Below are 25,457 nucleotides of genomic sequence, written 5' to 3'. Positions count from 1 at the left end.
TTCAATTACAGGTGCTACAGTTAGAGTAATGTTACTTTAAAAACAGTCACTACAGTTAAGGTATTGTTACTTTAAATACAGTTACTACAGTTAGAGTACTGTTACTTTAAATGCAGTTACTGAAGTTACAGTACTGTTACTGTAAATACAGTTACTAAAGTTACAGTACTGTTACTTCAATTACAGTTACTACAGTTAGAGTACTGTTACTTTAAATACAGTTACTACAGTTAGAGTAATCTTACTTTAAATTCAATTACTACAGTTAGAATAGTCTTCCTTCAATTACAGTTACTACAGTTACAGTACTGTTACATCAATTACAGTTACTACAGTTAGAGTACTGTTACGTCAATTACAGTTACTACAGATAAAGTACTGTTACTTTAATTACAGTTACTATATTTAGAGTACTGTTACTTTAAGTACAGTTACTACAGTTGGAGTACTGTTACTTTAATTACAGTTACCACAGTGAGAGTACTGTTACTTCAAATCCAGTTACTACAGTTATTGTACTGTTACTTTAATTACAGTTACTAAATTTAGAGTACTGTTACTTTAAATACAGTTACAACAGTTGGAGTTAGAGTACAGTTGCACTATAGCTTGAGTAGTTATTTCCTCAGCCTTCTGTCCCAAGTGTCGTACTGTAAATAATCTCAGAGATGACATCACATCACATCAGATGATGTAGATCATGACCCTGTCTGACATCACTGTGACATCACATGACCTCTTGTCCTGAGGAGAGGAAACAGTTTCACCCACAGAGGAAGAGGAAGAGGGAGAGGAAGAGAGTATTGTTTGACTGTGAAATGAAAAACATGTTTTGAGCTCAAAGAAGAAGGAGAAGAAGAATGAGGCTGTCGCTCACAGTGTCGAGCTGAACTCATCAGGTCTGTGTATTTATTTGCATGTTTATTATCAGTCTGTGTTTATTGACACGTTTTAATCTTTGTTTTAACATTAATACACACGTGCACACACACACACACACACACACACACACACACACACGTCCTGGATGTAAACAAAGTGTTTAACTGAGTGCTGTTTGTGTTGTTTACATGCTGCTCTCTGATTGGCTGTCAGACATCAAACATGTTGAAGGATCAGTGGAACCTCTGAACCCCCCATCTGTCTGTCTGTCTGTCTGTCTGTTTATATGTCTAAACATATATCTATGTGTGTGTGTGTACATACTGTACAGTATAAACATGCCTATATCTATCTATCTATACATTTATACAGTACAGGCCAAAAGTTTGGACACACCTTCTCATTCAATGCGTTTTCTTTATTTTCATGACTATTTACATTGTAGATTCTCACTGAAGGCATCAAAACTATGAATGAACACATGTGGAGTTATGTACTTAACAAAAAAAGGTGAAATAACTGAAAACATGTTTTATATTCTAGTTTCTTCAAAATAGCCACCCTTTGCTCTGATTACTGCTTTGCACACTCTTGGCATTCTCTCCATGAGCTTCAAGAGGTAGTCACCTGAAATGGTTTCCACTTCACAGGTGTGCCTTATCAGGGTTAATTAGTGGAATTTCTTGCTTTATCAATGGGGTTGGGACCATCAGTTGTGTTGTGCAGAAGTCAGGTTAATACACAGCCGACAGCCCTATTGGACAACTGTTAAAATTCATATTATGGCAAGAACCAATCAGCTAACTAAAGAAAAACCAGTGGCCATCATTACTTTAAGAAATGAAGGTCAGTCAGTCCGGAAAATTGCAAAAACTTTAAATGTGTCCCCAAGTGGAGTCGCAAAAACCATCAAGCGCTACAACGAAACTGGCACACATGAGGACCGACCCAGGAAAGGAAGACCAAGAGTCACCTCTGCTTCTGAGGATAAGTTCATCCGAGTCACCAGCCTCAGAAATGGCAAGTTAACAGCAGCTCAGATCAGAGACCAGATGAATGCCACACAGAGTTCTAGCAGCAGACCCATCTCTAGAACAACTGTTAAGAGGAGACTGCGCGAATCAGGCCTTCATGGTCAAATAGCTGCTAGGAAACCACTGCTAAGGAGAGGCAACAAGCAGAAGAGATTTGTTTGGGCCAAGAAACACAAGGAATGGACATTAGACCAGTGGAAATCTGTGCTTTGGTCTGATGAGTCCAAATTTGAGATCTTTGGTTCCAACCGCCGTGTCTTTGTGAGACGCAGAAAAGGTGAACGGATGGATTCCACATGCCTGGTTCCCACTGTGAAGCATGGAGGAGGAGGTGTGATGGTGTGGGGGTGTTTTGCTGGTGACACTGTTGGGGATTTATTCAAAATTGAAGGCACACTGAACCAGCATGGCTACCACAGCATCCTGCAGCGACATGCCATCCCATCCGGTTTGCGTTTAGTTGGACGATCATTTATTTTTCAACAGGACAATGACCCCCAACACACCTCCAGGCTGTGTAAGGGCTATTTGACCAAGAAGGAGAGTGATGGAGTGCTGCGGCAGATGACCTGGCCTCCACAGTCACCGGACCTGAACCCAATCCAGATGGTTTGGGGTGAGCTGGACCGCAGAGTGAAGGCAAAGGGGCCAACAAGTGCTAAACACCTCTGGGAACTCCTTCAAGACTGTTGGAAAACCATTTCAGGTGACTACCTCTTGAAGCTCATGGAGAGAATGCCAAGAGTGTGCAAAGCAGTAATCAGAGCAAAGGGTGGCTATTTTGAAGAAACTAGAATATAAAACGTTTTCAGTTATTTCACCTTTTTTTGTTAAGTACATAACTCCACATGTGTTCATTCATAGTTTTGATGCCTTCAGTGAGAATCTACAATGTAAATAGTCATGAAAATACAGAAAACGCATTGAATGAGAAGGTGTGTCCAAACTTTTGGCCTGTACTGTATATATATTTAATACATATGTATAAATAGATATACATACTTATAGTTAGGGCTGGCTCAGGCTTGCCCTGTCTGATGGAGGACCCCCCCTATAATACACCGGGCACCTTATAGTGATAAGGATAGTGGATAGCGTGACGTGTGTGGTTGTGCTGCTGCCGTGGTCCTGCCAGATGCCTCCTGCTGCTGCTGCCATCATTAGTCATTAGTCATACTTCTACTGTTATTATACACATATGACTATTGTCACACATGTATACTGCCAGATATTAATACATACTTTCAACATATTGTACCACAGTAGCCAGAACTATAACTATAATATTATTACTTTCAATAATGTTGTTGTAAGCTACTGTCATTACCTGCATCTCTCTCTCTCTGTCTCTCTGTCTCTCTCTCTCTCTGTCTCTCTCTCTCTCTCTCTCTCTCTGTCTCATTGTGTCATACGGATTACTGTTAATTTATCATGTTGATCTGTTCTGTACGACATCTATTGCACGTCTGTCCGTCCTGGAAGAGGGATCCCTCCTCAGTTGCTCTTCCTGAGGTTTCTACCGTTTTTTCCCCATTAAAGGGTTTTTTGGGGAGTTTTTCCTGATCAGCTGTGAGGGTCATAAGGACAGAGGGATGTCGTATGCTGTAAAGCCCTGTGAGGCAAATTGTGATTTGTGATATTGGGCTTTATAAATAAAACTGATTGATTTATATATATATATATATATATATATATATATATATATATATATATATATATATATACACTCACATATTGTATGTGTGTGTATATATGCATATATACGCACGCATACACACACACACACACATATATATATACATATATGAATGTGTGTGTGTGTGTGTGTGTGTGGTTGGTTGGTTGTGTGTTGGCAGCAGCTCTTTGAGGCTGCTGGCCCTTTAAGAGAGGAAGAGGATGAGCCCACACCCTCCTCCTCCTCCTCCTCCTCTTCCAGCACATTGTTCTGCAGCTCCCGGTGAACAGCGGCTTCCCTCCGTCTGCTGCTGCTACCGGCTACGGGGACAGACAGGGGGACAGACAGAGGGACAGACAGGTGTTTGTGACGTGTCTCTGTGTGTGTGTTGAACAGAGCAGTAGCGGGGCGGTGACTGATGGATCAACCGGCGGAGACATAACCGGAGACAAAGACACAGGAAGACACGGAGACAGACTGAGGGACAGACAGGTGGACAGACAGGCGGACAGAGAGACACAGACAGGTAGACAGACAGGCGCTATGTGCGGAGGCACGCGCTGCTGGAGCGACAGGCACGAGCTCAGGTGAGTGACAGAACAAAGAGTTTCTTTGATTTCATCCGCTGATGCTCCTACTGCTGCTGCCATGGCAACCATCCCATAGTCTGAGGTCATGAGGGGAGGAGAGGAAACAGGAGAGGAGGGAGGGAGGGGAGTAGAGGAGACACGAGAGGAGGGGAGAATAGGAGACAGGAGAGGAGGAGAGGAGAGGAGACAGGAGAGGAGACAGGATAGGAGGGGAGGAGGGGACAAGAGGAGACAGAGGAGACAGGAGAGGAGGGAGGAGGGGAGGAGAGGAAACAGGAGAGGAGAAGAGGATAGGAGACAGGAGAGGAGGGAGGGAGGGAGGGGAGGAGGAGCGAAAAGGGGAGGAAACAGGAGAGGAGACAGGAGAGGAGTGGAGGAGGGGAGAAGAGGAGACAGGAGAGGAGGAAAGGAGACAGAAGAGGAAACAGGAGAGGAGGGAGGGAGGAGAGGAGACAGGAGAGGAGGGGAGGATAAGGAAGAGGAGAGGAAACAGGAGAGGAGAGGAAACACGAGATGAGAGCAAACAGGAGGGGAGGAGAGGGAAGAGGAGAGGAGACAGGAGAGGAGGGGAGGAGAGGGGAGAGGAGAAGCGAAGAGGAGAGGAGACAGGAGAGGAGGGAGGGAGGGAGGAGAGGAGGAGCGAAGAGGGGAGGAAACAGGAGAGGAGAGGAAGGAGGAAGAGATGAGAGGAGGGGAGGAGAGGAGACAGGAGAGGAGGGGAGGAGAGGAGAGGAAGGAGGAGGAGAGGGGAGAGGAGAGGAAACAGGAGAGGAGAAGAGGAGAGGAAACAGGAGAGGAGAGGAGAGGAAACAGGAGAGGAGAGGAGGAGAAGAGAGGAAACAGGAGAGGAGAGGAGGGAGGAATAGGAGAGGAGGGGCGGAGAGGAAACAGTAGAGGAGAGGAGAAGAGAGGAAACAGGAGAGGAGAGGAGGAGAAGAGAGGAAACAGGAGAGGAGAGGAGGGAGGAATAGGAGAGGAGGGGCGGAGAGGAAACAGGAGAGGAGAGGAGAAGAGAGGAAACAGGAGAGGAGAGGAGACAGGAGAGGTGAGAGGAGAAGAAACAGGAGAGGAGGAGAGGGAAGGAAACAGGAGAGGACACAGGAGAGGAGGGAGGGAGGAGAGGAGTACTGAAAAGGGGAAGAAACAGGAGAGAAGAGGAAGGAGGAGGGGAGGAGAGGAGACAGGAGAGGAGACAGGAGAGGAGAGGAAGGAGGAGGGGAGGAGAGGAGACAGGAGAGGAGGAGAGGAGAGGAGACAGGAGAGGAGGAGAGGAGAGGGGAGACAAGAAGACACAGGAGAGGAGAGGAGGAGAGGAGAGGAATCAGGAAAGGAGGGGAGGGAGGAAAAGCAGAGGGGAGGAGAGGGGAGAGGAAACAGGAGAGGAGAGTAGGCAAGGAAACAGGAGAGGAAAGTAGGGAGGGAGGAGAGGAGACAGGAGATGAAACAGGAGATGAGTGGAGGAGATCAAATGAGTTTCAATAATAAAGATTCAGTTTGTCTCAGAACACATCAGTCTGTGTTAGTAAACAACTTCCTGTTTACCTGCTGTGTTTACAAACGTGACATCATCAGTAAACATGTCACATCTGTTTCTGCTCTAACATTTAAAGATATATAGTTAAAGGCTGTGGTCCCATCCGTCTGATGTTTCTGCTCTAACATTTAAAGATATATAGCTAAAGGCTGCGGTCCGACCCGTCTGATGTTTCTGCTCTAACATTTAAAGATATATAGCTAAAGGCTGCGGTCCCATCCGTCTGATGTTTCTGCTCTAACATTTAAAGATATATAGCTAAAGGCTGCGGTCCCATCCGTCTGATGTTTCTGCTCTAACATTTAAAGATATATAGCTAAAGGCTGCGGTCCCATCCGTCTGATGTTTCTGCTCTAACATTTAAAGATATATAGCTAAAGGCTGCGGTCCGACCCGTCTGATGTTTCTGCTCTAACATTTAAAGATATATAGTTAAAGGCTGCGGTCCCATCCGTCTGATGTTTCTGCTCTAACATTTAAAGATATATAGCTAAAGGCTGCGGTCCGACCCGTCTGATGTTTCTGCTCTAACATTTAAAGATATATAGCTAAAGGCTGCGGTCCGACCCGTCTGATGTTTCTGCTCTAACATTTAAAGATATATAGCTAAAGGCTGCGGTCTGACCCGTCTGATGTTTCTGCTCTAACATTTAAAGATATAAAGTTAAAAGCTCATGGGAGGCTCCTGGTTATATTCTGTAAGTATATTCTGTCTTCATATTTGAAGAAAAAACAGAATCTAATTTATTTTGTATTTTTAAAAATGTGATTGTTGATAAATAAACAAACAGTTTTCTGTAAATGAAAGAAAGAAACAAACAAACAGTGAACGTTTCATCAGATCACAGCTTTAATTCAGCAGGTCAACAGGAAGAGCTACAGGAAGTCCACTTCCTCACACACACGCACAATATACACACATAATACACACACACACACACACACACACACACGCTGCTTCTGCTTTTGTCTGTTGTCTGTGTGTGTGTGTGTGTGCGTGTGTGTGTGTGTGTGTCCTACTGTGTGTGTGTGTCCTACTTTCTGCTCTTTGTTTGACGGCTTCATTGAAAAAACACAGAGACAAAGAGACATGAAGACATGAAAGAAGTGAAGAGATATTTATAGAAAACTGACTCAAAATAAAAATGAATTCATAAATAAATAGATAAATAAAGAATTGTGTTTTAAACTGATATAAAATAAAGGACAAATATTAAAGAACAAATAAAAACAAATGTCCACAGAGGACGTGATTCACAGATAAACATGACAGAAATTTTGTTTATTATTGTTCTTAATATTGTGAATGTTGTTTGTAAACCTAACCCTTACATTTTTAATTTTGAAATTTTTAATCTGACTCTTTCTCCTTGACTGCTGTAACACTGGAATTTCTCAATTGTGAGAAATGAGGTGTATCTTATCTTATCTTATCCTATCAGAACATGATGAACCACATGTGATGACATGTTTCACAGGTTAAGGGACAAATATTAGAAACATCATACATCATGTCTAAAAGATTTAAAAGTATTTTTCACCTGTAAAATAAAATGTTATATATTTTATTAATATTTAATCGTCTGATGTGAGACAGACTGAAACTGTCTCCTGGGACCGTCCTTGTCCCCGATGGAAGACAGGAACAATAAACTTCATCATTGACCTAGACTGACCCCAAACTGGGTCAGTCTAGGTCAGTCTGGGCCAAACAGGACCAAACTGGGTCTGTTAGGGACAAACTGGGCCTAAACAGGACCAGAGTGGACCAAACTGCATCAGTCTGGGCCAAACAAGGTTAAACTGGGTCCATTAGGTCCAAATAGGGTCAAACTGTTTCAGTCTGGTCCAATGTGGGTGCAAAAGAAGACCAAACAGGACCAAGCAGGGCCAGAGAGAGTCAATCTGGTTACAGAACAGGGTCAGTCAGGTCAAAAGTGTGCTCATGTGGTCCCTGTCCAAAATGTGTGCAGGAGAAAAGGACCAGAAAGGGTTAACCTGTGGTCCCTGAACAGTCGAAGACCCGTGTGGTCTCACCTGTCTGTGTGTGCGTGTGTGTGTGTGTGCGTGTGTGTGTGTGTGTGTGTGTGTGTCTGTCTGTGTCTGTCTGTGTCTGTCCAACTAGCCCAGCGCTGAGGTGAGGCAGCTTGTGATTGGTGGTTGCCATGGCGCCCAGGCCGTCGTCTGGGGAGCTGTGGGGGCTCCACCTGATGCCCCCTCGCATCCTGGTGGACTGCTGCCTGCCCAATGGTACGCCTTTGTTCTGTTCTATGTTGTGTTTGGTTCTATGTTCTGTTGTCTGATGTGATGTCATGTGTCTCAGGGATGATGGTCAGTCTGTTGTGTTTGGTTCTATGTTCTGATGTCATATGTGATGTCATGTGTCTCAGGGATGATGGTCAGTCTGTTGTGTTTGGTTCTATGTTCTGTTGTCTGATGTGATGTCATGTGTCTCAGGGATGATGGTCAGTCTGTTGTGTTTGGTTCTATGTTCTGATGTCATATGTGATGTCATATGTCTCAGGGATGATGGCCAGTCTGTTGTGTTTGGTTCTATGTTCTGATGTCATATGTGATGTCATTTGTCTCAGGGATGATGGTCAGTCTGTTTTGTTTGGATCTATGTTCTGTTGTCTGATGTGATGTCATGTGTCTCAGGGATGATGGTCAGTCTGTTGTGTTTGGATCTATGTTCTGTTGTCTGATGTGATGTCATGTGTCTCAGGGATGATGGTCAGTCTGTTGTGTTTGGTTCTATGTTCTGTTGTCTGATGTGATGTCATGTGTCTCAGGGATGATGGTCAGTCTGTTGTGTTTGGTTCAATGTTCTGTTGTCTGATGTGATGTCATGTGTCTCAGGGATGATGGTCAGTCTGTTGTGTTTGGATCTATGTTCTGATGTCATATGTGATGTCATGTGTCTCAGGGATGATGGCCAGTCTGTTGTGTTTGGATCTATGTTCTGATGTCATATGTGATGTCATGTGTCTCAGGGATGATGGCCAGTCTGTTGTGTTTGGTTCAATGTTCTGATGTCATATGTGATGTCATGTGTCTCAGGGATGATGGCCAGTCTGTTGTGTTTGGTTCTATGTTCTGATGTCATATGGGATGTCATGTGTCTCAGGGATAATGGTCAGTCTGTTGTGTTTGGTTCTATGTTCTGATGTCATATGTGATGTCATGTGTCTCAGGGATGATGGTCAGTCTGTTGTGTTTGGTTCTATGTTCTGATGTCATGTGATGTCATGTGTCTCAGGGATGATGGTCAGTCTGTTGTGTTTGGTTCTATGTTCTGATGTCATATGGGATGTCATGTGTCTCAGGGATAATGGTCAGTCTGTTGTGTTTGGTTCAATGTTCTGATGTCATATGTGATGTCATGTGTCTCAGGGATGATGGTCAGTCTGTTGTGTTTGGTTCTATGTTCTGATGTCATATGGGATGTCATGTGTCTCAGGGATGATGGTCAGTCTGTTGTGTTTGGATCTATGTTCTGATGTCATATGTGATGTCATGTGTCTCAGGGATGATGGCCAGTCTGTTGTGTTTGGTTCAATGTTCTGATGTCATATGTGATGTCATGTGTCTCAGGGATGATGGTCAGTCTGTTGTGTTTGGTTCAATGTTCTGATGTCATATGTGATGTCATGTGTCTCAGGGATGATGGTCAGTCTGTTGTGTTTGGTTCTATGTTCTGATGTCATATGGGATGTCATGTGTCTCAGGGATGATGGTCAGTCTGTTGTGTTTGGATCTATGTTCTGATGTCATATGTGATGTCATGTGTCTCAGGGATGATGGCCAGTCTGTTGTGTTTGGTTCAATGTTCTGATGTCATATGTGATGTCATGTGTCTCAGGGATGATGGCCAGTCTGTTGTGTTTGGTTCTATGTTCTGATGTCATATGGGATGTCATGTGTCTCAGGGATAATGGTCAGTCTGTTGTGTTTGGTTCTATGTTCTGATGTCATATGTGATGTCATGTGTCTCAGGGATGATGGCCAGTCTGTTGTGTTTGGTTCTATGTTCTGATGTCATATGGGATGTCATGTGTCTCAGGGATAATGGTCAGTCTGTTGTGTTTGGTTCTATGTTCTGATGTCATATGTGATGTCATGTGTCTCAGGGATGATGGTCAGTCTGTTGTGTTTGGTTCTATGTTCTGATGTCATGTGATGTCATGTGTCTCGGGGATGATGGTCAGTCTGTTGTGTTTGGTTCTATGTTCTCCTATGTCATATGTGATGTCATGTGTCTCAGGGATGATGGTCAGTCTGTTGTGTTTGGTTCTATGTTCTGATGTCATATGTGATGTCATGTGTCTCAGGGATGATGGCCAGTCTGTTGTGTTTGGTTCTATGTTCTGATGTCATATGGGATGTCATGTGTCTCAGGGATAATGGTCAGTCTGTTGTGTTTGGTTCTATGTTCTGATGTCATATGTGATGTCATGTGTCTCAGGGATGATGGTCAGTCTGTTGTGTTTGGTTCTATGTTCTGATGTCATGTGATGTCATGTGTCTCGGGGATGATGGTCAGTCTGTTGTGTTTGGTTCTATGTTCTCCTATGTCATATGTGATGTCATGTGTCTCAGGGATGATGGTCAGTCTGTTGTGTTTGGTTCTATGTTCTGATGTCATATGTGATGTCATGTGTCTCAGGGATGATGGTCAGTCTGTTGTGTTTGGTTCTATGTTCTGATGTCATATGTGATGTCATGTGTCTCAGGGATGATGGTCAGTCTGTTGTGTTTGGTTCTATGTTCTGATGTGATATGTGATGTCATGTGTCTCAGGGATGATGGTCAGTCTGTTGTGTTTTGTTCTATGTTATGTTGTCTGATGTGATGTCATGTGTCTCAGGGATGATGGTAAGTCTGTTGTGTTTGGTTCTATGTTCTGTTGTTATATGTGATGTCATGTGTCTCAGGAATGTTTGTCAGTCTGTTTTGTTTGGTTCTATGTTCTGTTGTCTGATGTGATGTCATGTGTCTCAGGGATGATGGTCAGTCTGTTTTGTTTGGTTCTATGTTCTGTTGTCTGATGTGATGTCATGTGTCTCAGGGATGTTTGTCAGTCTGTTTTGTTTGGTTCTATGTTCTGTTGTCTGATGGGTTGTCATGTGTCTCAGGGATGATGGTCAGTCTGTTGTATTTGGTTCTATGTTCCGATGTCATATGCGATGTCATGTGTCTCAGGGATGATGGTCAGTCTGTTGTGTTTGGTTCTATGTTCTGTTGTCTGATGGGTTGTCATGTGTCTCAGGGATGATGGTCAGTCTGTTGTGTTTGGTTCTATGTTCTGTTGTTTGATGTGATGTCATGTGTCTCAGGGATGATGGTCAGTCTGTTGTGTTTGGTTCTATGTTCTGATGTCATATGTGATGTCATGTGTCTCAGGGATGATGGTCAGTCTGTCGTGTTTGGCTCTATGTTCTGATGTCATATGGGATGTCATGTGTCTCAGGGATGATGGTCAGTCTGTTGTGTTTGGATCTATGTTCTGTTGTCTGATGTGATGTCATGTGTCTCAGGGATGATGGTCAGTCTGTTGTGTTTGGATCTATGTTCTGTTGTCTGATGTGATGTCATGTGTCTCAGGGATGATGGTCAGTCTGTTGTGTTTGGTTCTATGTTCTGTTGTCTGATGTGATGTCATGTGTCTCAGGGATGATGGTCAGTCTGTTGTGTTTGGTTCTATGTTCTGATGTCATATGTGATGTCATGTGTCTCAGGGATGATGGTCAGTCTGTTGTGTTTGGTTCTATGTTCTGATGTCATATGTGATGTCATGTGTCTCAGGGATGATGGTCAGTCTGTTGTGTTTGGTTCTATGTTCTGTTGTTTGATGTGATGTCATGTGTCTCAGGGATGATGGTCAGTCTGTTGTGTTTGGTTCTATGTTCTGATGTGATATGTGATGTCATGTGTCTCAGGGATGATGGTCAGTCTGTTGTGTTTTGTTCTATGTTATGTTGTCTGATGTGATGTCATGTGTCTCAGGGATGATGGTCAGTCTGTTGTGTTTGGATCTATGTTCTGATGTCATATGTGATGTCATGTGTCTCAGGGATGATGGTCAGTCTGTTGTGTTTGGTTCTATGTTCTGTTGTCTGATGTGATGTCATGTGTCTCAGGGATGATGGTCAGTCTGTTGTATTTGGTTCTATGTTCTGTTGTCTGATGGGTTGTCATGTGTCTCAGGGATGATGGTAAGTCTGTTGTGTTTGGTTCTATGTTCTGTTGTTATATGTGATGTCATGTGTCTCAGGAATGTTTGTCAGTCTGTTTTGTTTGGTTCTATGTTCTGTTGTCTGATGTGATGTCATGTGTCTCAGGGATGATGGTCAGTCTGTTGTGTTTGGTTCTATGTTCTGTTGTCTGATGTGATGTCATGTGTCTCAGGGATGTTTGTCAGTCTGTTTTGTTTGGTTCTATGTTCTGTTGTCTGATGTGATGTCATGTGTCTCAGGGATGTTTGTCAGTCTGTTTTGTTTGGTTCTATGTTCTGTTGTCTGATGGGTTGTCATGTGTCTCAGGGATGATGGTCAGTCTGTTGTATTTGGTTCTATGTTCCGATGTCATATGCGATGTCATGTGTCTCAGGGATGATGGTCAGTCTGTTGTGTTTGGTTCTATGTTCTGTTGTCTGATGGGTTGTCATGTGTCTCAGGGATGATGGTCAGTCTGTTGTGTTTGGTTCTATGTTCTGTTGTTTGATGTGATGTCATGTGTCTCAGGGATGATGGTCAGTCTGTTGTGTTTGGTTCTATGTTCTGATGTCATATGTGATGTCATGTGTCTCAGGGATGATGGTCGGTCTGTCGTGTTTGGCTCTATGTTCTGATGTCATATGGGATGTCATGTGTCTCAGGGATGATGGCCAGTCTGTTGTGTTTGGTTCTATGTTCTGATGTCATATGTGATGTCATGTGTCTCAGGGATGATGGTCAGTCTGTTGTGTTTGGTTCTATGTTCTGATGTCATATGTGATGTCATGTGTCTCAGGGATGATGGTCGGTCTGTTGTGTTTGGTTCTGTGTTCTGATGTCATATGTGATGTCATGTGTCTCAGGGATGATGGTCAGTCTGTTGTGTTTGGTTCTATGTTCTGTTGTCATATGTGATGTCATGTGTCTCAGGGATGATGGTCAGTCTGTTGTGTTTGGTTCTATGTTCTGATGTCATTTGTGATGTCATGTGTCTCAGGGATGATGGTCAGTCTGTTTTGTTTGGTTCTATGTTCTGTTGTCTGATGTGATGTCGTGTCTCAGGGATGATGGTCAGTCTGTTGTGTTTGGTTCTATGTTCTGTTGTCTGATGTGATGTCATGTGTCTCAGGGATGATGGTCAGTCTGTTGTGTTTGGTTCTATGTTCTGTTGTCTGATGTGATGTCGTGTCTCAGGGATGATGGTCAGTCTCGAGTGTCTCAGAGAAACTCCTCTTATCAACATCAAGCAGCAGCTCTTCACTGAGGCCAGGAAGTACCCGCTCTACCACCTGCTGCAGGTACGTCATCGCTGCCTGACCTTTGACCCCGCGTCTCACCATCACAGGTGCTATCAGTTGTTATAAACTCTCCCCTCTGATTGGCCAGGAGGAGTCGTGCTACATCTTTGTTGGCGTGACCCAGGAGGCGGAGAGGGAAGAGTTTTATGATGAGACGAGGCGGCTTTGTGACCTCCGACTGTTCCACCCCATCCTGAAGGTTATCGAGCCGCTGGGCAACCGAGAGGAGAAGATCCTGAACCGAGAGATAGGTAACACACCTCACCTGTCCTCACCTGTCATCACCTGTAATCACCTGTCATCACCTGACCTCACCTGTCCTCACCTGTCATTACCTGACCTCACCCATATGGAGTTAGATTTGTCTCATTAATACCTGTAAATGCACATAGGGTGATCTACAAATATTTCTTGATCTGCACACGTTTCATAATTACACAACACCCTGGTTAAGGTCTTTGATAGAGCAGCTGTTGGTGTTGGTAGCTCTTTTTGTTTAGAAATGTAATGTTGTAGTTGTATTGTTCATTGTTAATATGTAGATTGCGCTAAGCTAACGCTGCCATGGCAACAGTAAACATTCATGTTGCGGGCTGGGGGGACAAAAGCAAGGTGCAGCATTTTATACATTGTTAATAGACCAGAAGTCAGTACCATCCAACCTCTAAAGACAACTTGTGTCATGTTTCACTTACCATTACATTTATTGCAATCATGCACCCCATTTGTTGTTTTTAGCATAATTGGTATTTTCTATATGTATAGCCTAATCAGTTGGCAGTTGTCTTTGTTTGGCCAGCAGACCTGCTACCGCCATCTACTGGTCAAAGTGTTTTTGTGTCATCATGACTTACGGCTGTATTGAAACTAGAAAACTGAGCAGTTAGAACATAGACTGCATGGGTTAGATCAGATGTAGGTACACTTATATTTTGCAACATAAATGTTTAATGTTGCCATGGCAGCAGATGCTGTTTCAGTAGCTAACATTAGCTTAGCGCGATCTACATTTTAACAATGAACAATAAAACTACAATATTACATTTCTAAACAAAAAGAGCTACCAACACCAACAGCTGTTCTATCAAAGACCTTAACCAGGGTGTTGCCACTTGTCATATCTTACAATAGTTAATGTAACCTCACTGAAACGATGTAACCTAACTAAACACGGTGCGGTCAGCACAGACATTACAACTACATTAGTAAGAGTACACTAATAATAAGGTGTGAAGTGCTTTGTGACTTTAATCCTACTCGAAAGAATAAATGAAAACTATGAAGGGTGAGTTGGCTGATAACTGCCAACTGAAGAAGCAGCCAAGCCACCGTGCCTTTCATACTCAAACAGAAATGTATACAAAAGTGTGTGCCAGATACATAGAACAAATAAACACACACTAGTACTCACTGTATGACATTAATATAAAACAATGAATGCACGTTACTTATCGCTGATTATTATTAAAACAACAACAACAAAAAACAGCTCATAGAAAGACTGCGTGCTCTTACTTTCACATGCGGAAATGACGTCATCAGCTGGGTGATCACGTGCTGTCTGAAGATGGCCGAGTGATACGAGTGCATTTTCGTTCGGACCGGTGGAAAGTTTGTCCCAAAAATCCGTGTGTGTAAAAAGTAAATCCACACGCGTAGAACTGAGATCCACAAATGTTTTTTTGATTCACAAATAAAAACTGAGTTCACAAATGCCTGTTCAAAACTTGTAAATGTTAGGAAGATATATTCACAAATGCTTTTCATTTATTGCAAATTAATTTAATGTATTCACAGATATTTTTTGTATTTGTGGAATGTGTTTTATATTTACAGATTACACATTTACACACAGACTGTCGATCTGTTCACACACATAATTATGAAACGTGTGCAGATCAAGAAATATTTGTAGATCACCCTCTGTGCATTTACAGGTATTAATGACATAAATCTAACTCCATACACCTGTCATCACCTGTAATCACCTGTCCTCACCTGTCATCTCGTGTCTTCACCTGTCATCTCCTGCCCTCACCTGTCGTCACCTGTCCTCACCTGTAATCACCTGTCCTCACCTGTCATCGCCTGACCTCACCTGTCCTCACCTGTAATCACCTGTAATCACCTGTCATCACCTGACATCACCTGTTATCACCTGTCATCACCTGTCGTCACCTGTCATCACCTGACCTGACCTGTAATCACCTGTCATCGCCTGACCTCACCTGTCCTCACCTGTCATCACCTGTAATCACCTGTCATCACCTGACCTCACCTGTCATCACCTGTTATCACCTGTAATCACCTGTCATCACCTGACCTCACCTGTCCTCACCTGTCATCACCTGTAATCACCTGTCATCACCTGTCATCACCTGTTATCACCTGTAATCACCTGACCTCACCTGTCCTCACCTGTCATCACCTGTCCTCACCTGTTTTCACCTGTCATCACCTGTAATCACCTGTCATCACCTGACCTCACCTGTCATCACTTGTTATCACCTGTCATCACCTGTAATCACCTGACCTCACCTGTCATCACCTGTCATCACCTGTCATCACCTGTTTTCACCTGTCATCACCTGTAATCACCTGTCATCACTTGTCCTCACCTGTCCTCACCTGACCTCAACTGTCATCACCTGTTGTCACCTGTCATCACCTGTTGCCTAGAACACAGTTCGTCTGCTTCTTATTGGTCCATGTCCTCACCCCTATGACCTCATCACTGATCCTGACCTCATGTCTCATCAGACTCCGCCCCCACCCTCAGACTAAGTCCGTCCTGTCCTCAGGGTTTGCCATTGGGATGCCGGTCTGTGAGTTCGAGATGATGAAGGACCCCGAGGTTCAGGACTTCCGCCGCTCCATACTGAGCGTGTGCAGAGAGGCCATGGAGGAGAGAGAGGGGGGAGGGGCCCACAGCCAGGCGCTCTACGTGTACCCGCCCAACGTGGAGTCTAGCCCCCAGCTCCCCCCCCACATCTACAGCAAGCTGGACAAAGGTACACACCTGTTGGACACAGTTGGACAGCTAGTCTCAGGAGCCCGGGGACAAGCACATGTTAACACACCTGCCTGTCTCTAACTGTCTGTCTGTGTCTTCCTGTCTGTCTCTGCAGGGAGGTTGATCGTGACCATCTGGGTTATCGTGTCTCCGTCCAACTCCAAACAGAAATACACCCTGAAGGTAAACCTGATGTACGTTTGTGTCCGTCTTGTGCTGTGAGATCACAGGACGTGTCAAAGCTGAGTCAGAGTCTTAAACTAAAGGCCAGTTCACAGTTTCTGCATCCCCATTTCCATGAATAACCCCTGTGTGGACGTCCATGTGGCCCCTCACCCTCCCACTTCACCATGTAACATTTGGTTGTATGTAACCTGATTAATGATGTATTATTTTAGAAATGAAAACTTCATCACCAGCGGAAGGCGTGGCCACAGATCAGGACCGTGTGTCTGATGATGATCCGGGGGTTGGGTCTGGTCCAGTCGGGGTTGGCCACAAAATTAAAACCGGCTGCTGCCTGGTGGTGTGCAGGTCCCCCTCGGGATGACTGTGGCATGTGGCACCAACACGTCCTGGACCTCAGAAGGACCAGCTGTACGTCAGGACACAGCAATTGAAGGTCCGACAGACTGTTGCAGCAGATCCTGTCAGGTGCCGCCATGTTGGATTTAAACCTCATCTGATCAGTTTATGTGTCCTCATTACCTCAGAATGAGACGTTCATATCTACACAGGGAGCAGGTCCTAGTCTGCAGAGATCACCATGTTGGACCACCATGTTTCTGCAGTATCCCAGAACGGAGAAACCAAATAGATAGAGACATTCATGTGTTCATAATCAGCAGCTCCTCCACAAGGAGCAAAGCCAGAGAAACCTGAACCTGTATGTTCAGAGTGTTTCCTGGTTTAAATCAGCTGCTCTGTTAGTTTCTGAGAGACAGAGACTCTGAGGATCATTCAGATTCTGATCAATGAAGGAATCTGACCAGGACAAGTTTCAGTTCTTACTGATGGACACCACTAAATAAATCCAATACCCTGAGCGGTCAGTCCTGTCAGCTGTGATCTGGGACCTCCATGGATCAGACCGATTTTTCCAGCTTATCCCACAGATGATCGATCAGATTCATATCTGTGGAGTTTAAAGGCCAAACCTCGAACTCTGTCCTGTTCCTCAAACCATCCCTGAACACGTTTCATGTTGTGACAGATACATGATCCTCCTGGAAGAACCACTGCCATCAGGAATACTGTCACATCTTGATGAACGAGCGACAGTGCAAAGTTAACTAACGCACACTGAGTAACCTGCTGAGAACAAAATGACATAATAACCAAAATCATCCACCCACTGAGGGCTGGAATCAAAATCACCACACCAAAAGAAAACCAGGGCCCTCTGCACCAGGAGGAACCCATGGCCCTCTGCACCAGGAGGAACCCAGGATTCGCCACACCAGGAGGAACCCATGGCCCTCTGCACCAGGTGGAACCCATGGCCCTCTGCACCAGGTGGAACCCAGGGCCCCCAGCACCAGGAGGAACCCATGGCCCTCTGCACCAGGAGGAACCCAGGATTCGCCACACCAGGAGGAACCCATGGCCCTCTGCACCAGGAGGAACCCATGGCCCTCTGCACCAGGTGGAACCCATGGTCCTCTGCACCAGGAGGAACCCAGGACCTGCCGAAACCAGGAGAAACCCAGGACCTGCCACACCAGGTGGAATCCAGGGCCCTCTGCACCAGGCGGAACCCAGAGCCCTCTGCACCAGGAGGAACCCAGGACCTGCCACACCAGGTGGAATCCATGGCCCTCTGCACCAGGTGGAACCCAGGGTCCTCAGCACCAGGAGGAACCCAGGACCTGCAACACCAGGAGAAACCCAGGACCTGCCACACCAGGTGGAATCCAGGGCCCTCTGCACCAGGCGGAACCCAGGACCTGCCGCACCAGGACAAACCCAGGACCTGCCGCACCAGGTGGAACCCAGGACCCACCGCACCAGGTGGAACCCAGGGCCCTCTGCACCAGGAGGAACCCAGGGCCCGCTGCACCAGGAGGAACCCAGGACCGACCGCACCAGGAGAAACCCAGGACCCACCGCACCAGGAGGAACCCAGGGCCCTCTGCACCAGGAGGAACCCAGGGCCCTCCGCACCAGGTGGAACCCAGGGCCTGCCACACCAGGTGGAACCCAGGGCCCTCCGCACCAGGAGAAACCCAGGACCCACTGCACCAGGAGGAACCCAGGGCCCGCCACACCAGGAGGAACCCAGGGCCCTCCGCACCAGGAGGAACCCAGGGCCCTCTGCACCAGGAGAAACCCAGGACCCACCGCACCAGGTGGAACCCAGGGCCCTCCGCATCAGGAGGAACCCAGGGCCCTCTGCACCAGGAGGAACCCATGGCCCTCTGTACCAGGCGGAACCCAGGACCCGCCACACCAGGTGGAACCCAGGGTCCTCCGCACCAGGAGAAACCTGGTCAGAGTGTTTCCTGGTGTAAATCAGCTGCTCTGTTAGTTTCTGAGAGACAGAGACTCTGAGGATCATTCAGATCCTGATCAATGAAGGAATCTGACCAGGACAAGTTTCAGTTCTTACTGATGGACACCACTAAATAAATCCAACACCCTGAGCGGTCAGTCCTGTCAGCTGTGATCTGGGACCTCCATGGATCAGACCGATTTTTCCAGCTTATCCCACAGATGATCGATCAGATTCATATCTGTGGAGTTTAAAGGCCAAACCTCGAACTCTGTCCTGTTCCTCAAACCATCCCTGAACACGTTTCATGTTGTGACAGATACATGATCCTCCTGGAAGAACCACTGCCGTCAGGAATACTGTCACATCTTGATGAACGAGCGACAGTGCAAACTTAACTAACGCACACTGAGTAATCTGCTGAGAACAAAATGACATAATAACCAAAATCATCCACCCACTGAGGGCTGGAATCAAAATCACCACACCAAAAGAAAACCAGGGCCCTCTGCACCAGGAGGAACCCATGGCCCTCTGCACCAGGAGGAACCCAGGATTCGCCACACCAGGAGGAACCCATGGCCCTCTGCACCAGGAGGAACCCATGGCCCTCTGCACCAGGTGGAACCCAGGGCCCTCTGCACCAGGTGGAACCCAGGGCCCCCAGCACCAGGAGGAACCCATGGCCCTCTGCACCAGGTGAAACCCAGGATTCGCCACACCAGGAGGAACCCATGGCCCTCTGCACCAGGAGGAACCCATGGCCCTCTGCACCAGGAGGAACCCATGGTCCTCTGCACCAGGAGGAACCCAGGACCTGCCGCACCAGGAGAAACCCAGGACCTGCCACACCAGGTGGAATCCAGGGCTCTCTGCACCAGGCGGAACCCAGAGCCCTCTGCACCAGGAGGAAACCAGGACCTGCCACACCAGGTGGAATCCAGGGCCCTCAGCACCAGGAGGAACCCAGGACCTGCAACACCAGGAGAAACCCAGGACCTGCCACACCAGGTGGAATCCAGGGCCCTCTGCACCAGGCGGAACCCAGGACCTGCCGCACCAGGAGAAACCCAGGACCTGCCGCACCAGGTGGAACCCAGGACCCACCGCACCAGGTGGAACCCATGGCCCTCTGCACCAGGAGGAACCCAGGGCCCGCCGCACCAGGAGGAACCCAGGGCCCGCCGCACCAGGAGAAACCCAGGACCCACCGCACCAGGTGGAACCCAGGGCCCTCCGCACCAGGAGGAACCCAGGGCCCTCCGCACCAGGAGGAACCCAGGGCCCTCCGCAGCAGGTGGAACCCAGGGCCCGCCACACCAGGTGGAACCCAGGGCCCTCCGCACCAGGAGAAACCCAGGGCACACCGCACCAGGTGGAACCCAGGGCCTTCCGCACCAGGAGGAACCCAGGGCCCGCCACACCAGGTGGAACCCAGGGCCCTCCGCACCAGGAGGAAACCAGGGCCCTCTGTACCAGGTGGAACCCAGGACCCTCTGCACCAGGAGAAACCCAGGGCACACCGCACCAGGTGGAACCCAGGGGCCCTCCGCACTAGGAGGAACCCAGGGCCCTCTGCACCAGGAGGAACCCATGGCCCTCTGCACCAGGAGGAACCCAGAGCCCTCTGTACCAGGCGGAACCCAGGACCCGCCACACCAGGTGGAACCCAGAGCCCTCCACACCAGGAGGAACCCATGGCCCTCTGCACCAGCGTAAGTTCTGACAATCGCTCTGAGGATTTCATCATGGTACCTAACAGCAGTCAGGGTACCTCTGGCTAGCATGTGGAGGTCTGTGCGGCCCTCCAAGGATCTGCCTCCCCAGACCATCACTGACCCACCAGCAAACCGGTCATGCTGGATGGTGTCACAGGCAGCATAACGTTCACCACAGTGTCTTCAGACTCTTTCACGCCTGTCACATGTGCTCAGTGTGAACCTGCTCTCATCTGTGAAGAGAACAGGGCACCGATGGTGGACCTGCCAGTTCTGGTGTTCTCTGGTGAATGATGGAGCTGCACGGTGCTGGGCTGTGAGCACAGGTCCCACCAGAGGACGTGGGGCCCTCATGCCACCCTCATGGAGTCTGTTTCTGACAGTGTGGTCAGAAACATGCACACCAGTAGCCTGCTGGAGGTCATGTTGTAGGGCTCTGGCAGTGCTCCTCCTGTTCCTCCTCACACAAAGGAGCAGATAGCGGTCCTGCTGCTGGGTTGATGCCCTTCTACGGCCCTGTCCAGCTCTCCTGGTGTGACGGCCGGTCTCCTGGTATCTAGTATCAACCTGATTGGGCTGCAGGTGCCGCCCCATGCTACCAGTAGTGATAAGGACACTTGCAGAAGACCAAACTAGAGAAGAATCAGTCAGGAAGGATAAGGAGAGAGCAACTGTCTGTGGACACCACATGTAAAACCATTTCCTGTTTGTCTCTCCATTGTTCCTGTTGTCTCTTTGATTTGACCCAAAGCAGCTGAAACTGATTCACACACTGGAATGATAGTTTAACTGACTTCCTGTTAGACTGTGACCTCTAACACTGTGACCATTAACACTGACCATTACCACTGTGACCTCTAACACTGTGACCATTACCACTGTGACCTTTAGGACTGTGACCATTACCACTGTGACCTCTAACACTGTGACCATTACCACTGTGACCTTTAGGACTGTGACCTCTAACACTGTGACCATTAACACTGTGACCATTACCACTGTGACCTCTAACACTGTGACCATTAACACTGTGACCTTTAGGACTGTGACCTCTAACACTGTGACCTTTAGGACTGTGACCTCTAACACTGTGACCTTTAGGACTGTGACCTCTAACACTGTGACCATTACCACTGTGACCTTTAGGACTGTGACCTCTAACACTGTGACCATTACCACTGTGACCTTTAGGACTGTGACCTCTAACACTATGGTCATTACCACTGTGACCTCTAACACTGTGACCATTACCACTGTGACCTTTAGGACTGTGACCTCTAACACTATGGTCATTAACACTGTGACCATTAACACTGTGATCTCTAACACTGTGACCCTTACCACTGTGACCTCTAACACTGTGACCATTACCACTGTGACCTCTAACACTATGGTCATTAACACTGTGATCTTTAACACTGTGACCTTCATGTTTCTGTGCAGTGTAGTTGGTCGATGTTTAGGTCAGTGCTACGTGTCAAATGAAGTCCAGGACCCAGCTCAGACGTCAGCCTGTAATGATGTTGTCAGCGTGTAACGATGTCATCAGCCTGCAGCAATGATGATGTCACTGTCTGCTGTGTGTTTGTGTCCAGGTGAGTCATGACAGTTTACCTGAGCAGCTCATAGCAGAGTCCATCAGGAAGAAGAGCCGATCCATGCACCTGTCACCTCAGCAACTCCGCCTCTGTGTCCAGGAGTACCAGGGACAGTACATTCTCAAGGTACACCTGTCTGTCTGTCTCACCTGTTTCACCTGTCTATCTCAACTGTCTGTCTGTCTGTCTGTCTGTCTGTCTCACCTGTCTGACTCAACTGTCTGTCTGTCTGTCTGTCTCACCTGTCTCACCTGTCTGTCTCAACTGTCTGTCTGTCTGTCTGTCTCACCTGTCTGACTCAACTGTCTGTCTCAACTGTCTGTCTGTCTCACCTGTCTCACCTGTCTGTCTCAACTGTCTGTCTGTCTGTTTGTCTGTCTCACCTGTCTGACTCACCTGTCCCACCTGTCTGTCTCTCCTCAGGTGTGTGGCTGTGACGAGTACCTGTTGGAGAAGTATCCTCTCAGTCAGTACAAGGTAACAACTTCACTCTGAAAACAAACTGTCACAGAACAACCCCTCTCACTGTTTCCACATATCTGTCTGACTCCAGCTGTCTGTCTCCACCAGTCTCACAGTCTCCACCTGTCTGTTCGTCTGTCTGCAGTACATCCGCTCCTGTATCATCGTGGGTCGTCTTCCTCACCTGATGCTGGTCTCTAAGGACAGTCTCTACTCTCAGCTTCCTGCCTCTGGCTTTGTCACGCCTTCGTACAGGTACAGCAGCCAATCAGCAGCTGTCACACAGGTATCACAGCCAATCAGGAGCCTGCACAGGTGTCCGGTATCAGGCGGAAGATGTTTGTTGTTTGTGTTTCAGTCGGAGGACTCCTCAGCCGTCTCCCTGTCCAGGAGGAGGTGATGGTTCTCCTCCCCGCTCCCTGTGGGCCTTCAACACTATGCTGAGGGTCCGCCTGCTCTGTGCCACCTACGTCAACGTCAACATCAGAGACATCGACAAGGTTTGTCTCTGGGTGTCCTTGGTCTGTCCTTACGTCTGTTCTCGTGAGACATCTTCAGTCTAGGTGTGTGCTGTTCAGAGTCCCTGTGTAGACAAGAGGAAGTGTCCGTGCTCTGTCCCTTTATGGGAGACACTTGTCCCCACATCATGTTTAATAAAAGTCACTGTTTAGATTTTAATGTAATGTTTTGTCTCTCTGTGGTGGTTGTAGCTGCCCTTGGCTTTATGAAACACGCAGAGAGTCTCCTTTACGGGTGCAACAGTGGATTTTTATTCTCCGTCCTCACCATTTACACCGTGAAACTAAAAAGACGAATACAGTCAATTAAATCCTGTTCATCATGCATCAATACACAATATAAAACACATGCTCCACATAGCAGCTAAACAAATTGGTCACTTTACAAACATTATTTAATGATTTTAATAATACATTTATCAAGAGTTAAAATCATGAACGCACCTCGCTCTGCTCACCAAGGGTGCAAACTTTATCTAGCGTCCTCTTTTCCTCCTGTCAATCTGCCATTTCGGGCACTATTGCTACCCGACACAAAATTAAACGCCAATTAACCAGGAGATTTAACAAACAATGAAACAACAAAGACAAATTTCAACAAAGGCACAAATAAATGTTAACTCATGGCTTTTCTGGAGGATCACCATTACTGTGAGGAGTCAAAAGAGGAAAAGAGGTAAGGAGGTACATAAAGCTTCCGGGCACTTCGCCCAGGTATTATGACACAGGTTACAGCGCCCACATCTGACAACCTCCGCACATTGTGGGTCACTTACACTCCCACCAAATTGTATCATAATGGACCAGCTCATCAAAGGTCAAACAATTCATAATTATACACGATTTCCAATCAACAAATGATTGTATATAAAATCATAAGCAATTTACACACATACATACAACCAAAATTAGCTACAGCCAACATAGGGAAAATACCCCAAGAGTCAGCGAGAGCAGGGGTGGAAGATGACTCACAGGTGGATTACACGGTAACAGACGTTGGAAAGGACACGACTATGACTTGGACCGGTGACTCAGTGAAGGATAGGGGCACGGACCTATCCACCAGTGCTAGAATTAGCAGCACTCAGGGCAAGGTGAGCGCATCTGTAGAGGGCAAAAGTAGCATAGTTGAGAACAAGATGCTTCAGGTTTGTCCTTGCGGCTGGCAGAAAGTAACATCAGTGAAAGGCCTCAGAACTCATCAGGGAAAGAAGTGTGTGGCAAAGAAAGGGCAGAGTAGCCGCATTGATCAGTACTTCCTAAGAAGTCAGTCGAGTCAGTCGGATGAAGTCCAGCGGCAGGTAGAAAACCACAGTTCGCAGGATATCAGTAACGCTGCCACTGAGGAGGAGGGGGTAGTAAGAGAGGATGCAGGTGACACTGAGGCCAGTATGCTAGCTAGAGAAAGAACCATGGAGCAAAAGGTTAGAGTTAGATGGCCTAGAGCAAATGACAGTAAAGAATGGGAGATAGTTAATAGAGACTTGTCAGTAATCTTGAGTAGGCTTAGAGGAAATGCAATACAAAGGTTAGAAAAGATGGGAGATATAATGTATTCATATGGTGTAGAGAGGTTTGGGGTGCATGAGAGAAAGAGGAGTGAGAGGGTACAGTCAGGTAAGTCTAGGCGGCAGAGAGAAATAGAGAAGTTAGTCAAGGAAAGGAGACAGTTAAGAAAGCAGTGGAAAAAGGCTACAGAAGAAGAAAGGGAGGGAATTAAGGTGTTGCAAGAGGAGTTGAGAAGCAGGCTAGCAGTTCTTAGAAGGGCGGAGCATCTCAGGAAAAAGAGGAGGAAGAAAGAATATGCTAGGACAGGTTTTTTCAGGGACCCTTTTAAGTTTGTTAAAGGATTGTTCAGCCAGGAAAAGGGAGGGCAGCTTAAAGCAGAAAGGTTAGAGGTTGAAGAATATTTGAGAAACACGTATTCAGATTTGGAGAAGAATAGGATAGTAGGTTTTCCACTAGATATCCCTCCATTAGGAGGGATAGAGCATGAGATGGATGTCAGGCCACCTAGGTGGAAGGAAGTTCAGGAGGTGGTCAGGCGTGCAAAGGCTTCTTCGGCCTAATGGAGTCCCCTACCGGGTTTATAAAAGTGCGCCTGATACCCTTAAATTTTTGTGGAAACAGCTAAGAATAGTTTGGGAAAAACAAATTATACCAAGAGCATGGTGTAGGGCAGGGGGTGTCCTCATTCCTACGGAGAATGAGTCTGTGGACCTTAGCCAGTTCCGGATGATTTCTCTCTTGAATGTGGAGGGGAAGATTTTGTTTAGTGTAGTAGCGCAGAGACTAGCTAGCTACTTAGAAAGGAATAGCTTAATAGATACCATGGTGCAGAAGGCAGGAATACCAGGTTTTTCAGGGTGTTTAGAGCATACTAGCATGATCTGGCACCAGATTCAGGCAGCGAAGATTAACAAAAG

The 25,457-nt window shown here is 46.7% G+C and overlaps 1 protein-coding gene across 4 annotated transcripts in view; it reads left to right on the top strand.

Annotated features, from left to right (window-relative positions):
• The first annotated feature begins 552 nt into the window (after positions 1–552).
• Positions 553–25,457, top strand: part of LOC117246112 (phosphatidylinositol 4,5-bisphosphate 3-kinase catalytic subunit alpha isoform-like) — a 116,138-nt gene continuing 91,233 nt past the window's right edge. Inside the window, exons 1-11 of one of the 4 annotated variants that reach the window (XM_078166030.1) lie at positions 553–899; positions 3,988–4,178; positions 7,841–7,965; positions 13,125–13,228; positions 13,317–13,479; positions 16,030–16,239; positions 16,357–16,424; positions 22,046–22,174; positions 22,472–22,525; positions 22,656–22,765; positions 22,869–23,010. In XM_078166030.1, coding sequence (XP_078022156.1) covers positions 7,881–7,965; positions 13,125–13,228; positions 13,317–13,479; positions 16,030–16,239; positions 16,357–16,424; positions 22,046–22,174; positions 22,472–22,525; positions 22,656–22,765; positions 22,869–23,010 — 1,065 coding nt within the window. In that variant the 5' untranslated portion in view covers positions 553–899; positions 3,988–4,178; positions 7,841–7,880. Of the gene's footprint in view, positions 900–3,807; positions 4,179–7,840; positions 7,966–13,124; positions 13,229–13,316; positions 13,480–15,988; positions 16,240–16,356; positions 16,425–22,045; positions 22,175–22,471; positions 22,526–22,655; positions 22,766–22,868; positions 23,011–25,457 lie in introns of those variants that run through there. The other 3 variants (XR_013490566.1, XM_078166031.1, XM_078166032.1) reach the window with 3 other exon arrangements.

The sequence above is a fragment of the Epinephelus lanceolatus genome, unplaced genomic scaffold (assembly GCF_041903045.1).
Source record: "Epinephelus lanceolatus isolate andai-2023 unplaced genomic scaffold, ASM4190304v1 scaffold28, whole genome shotgun sequence".
Lineage (NCBI taxonomy): Eukaryota > Metazoa > Chordata > Actinopteri > Perciformes > Serranidae > Epinephelus > Epinephelus lanceolatus.
This window is presented reverse-complemented; position numbering and strand designations above follow the sequence as displayed.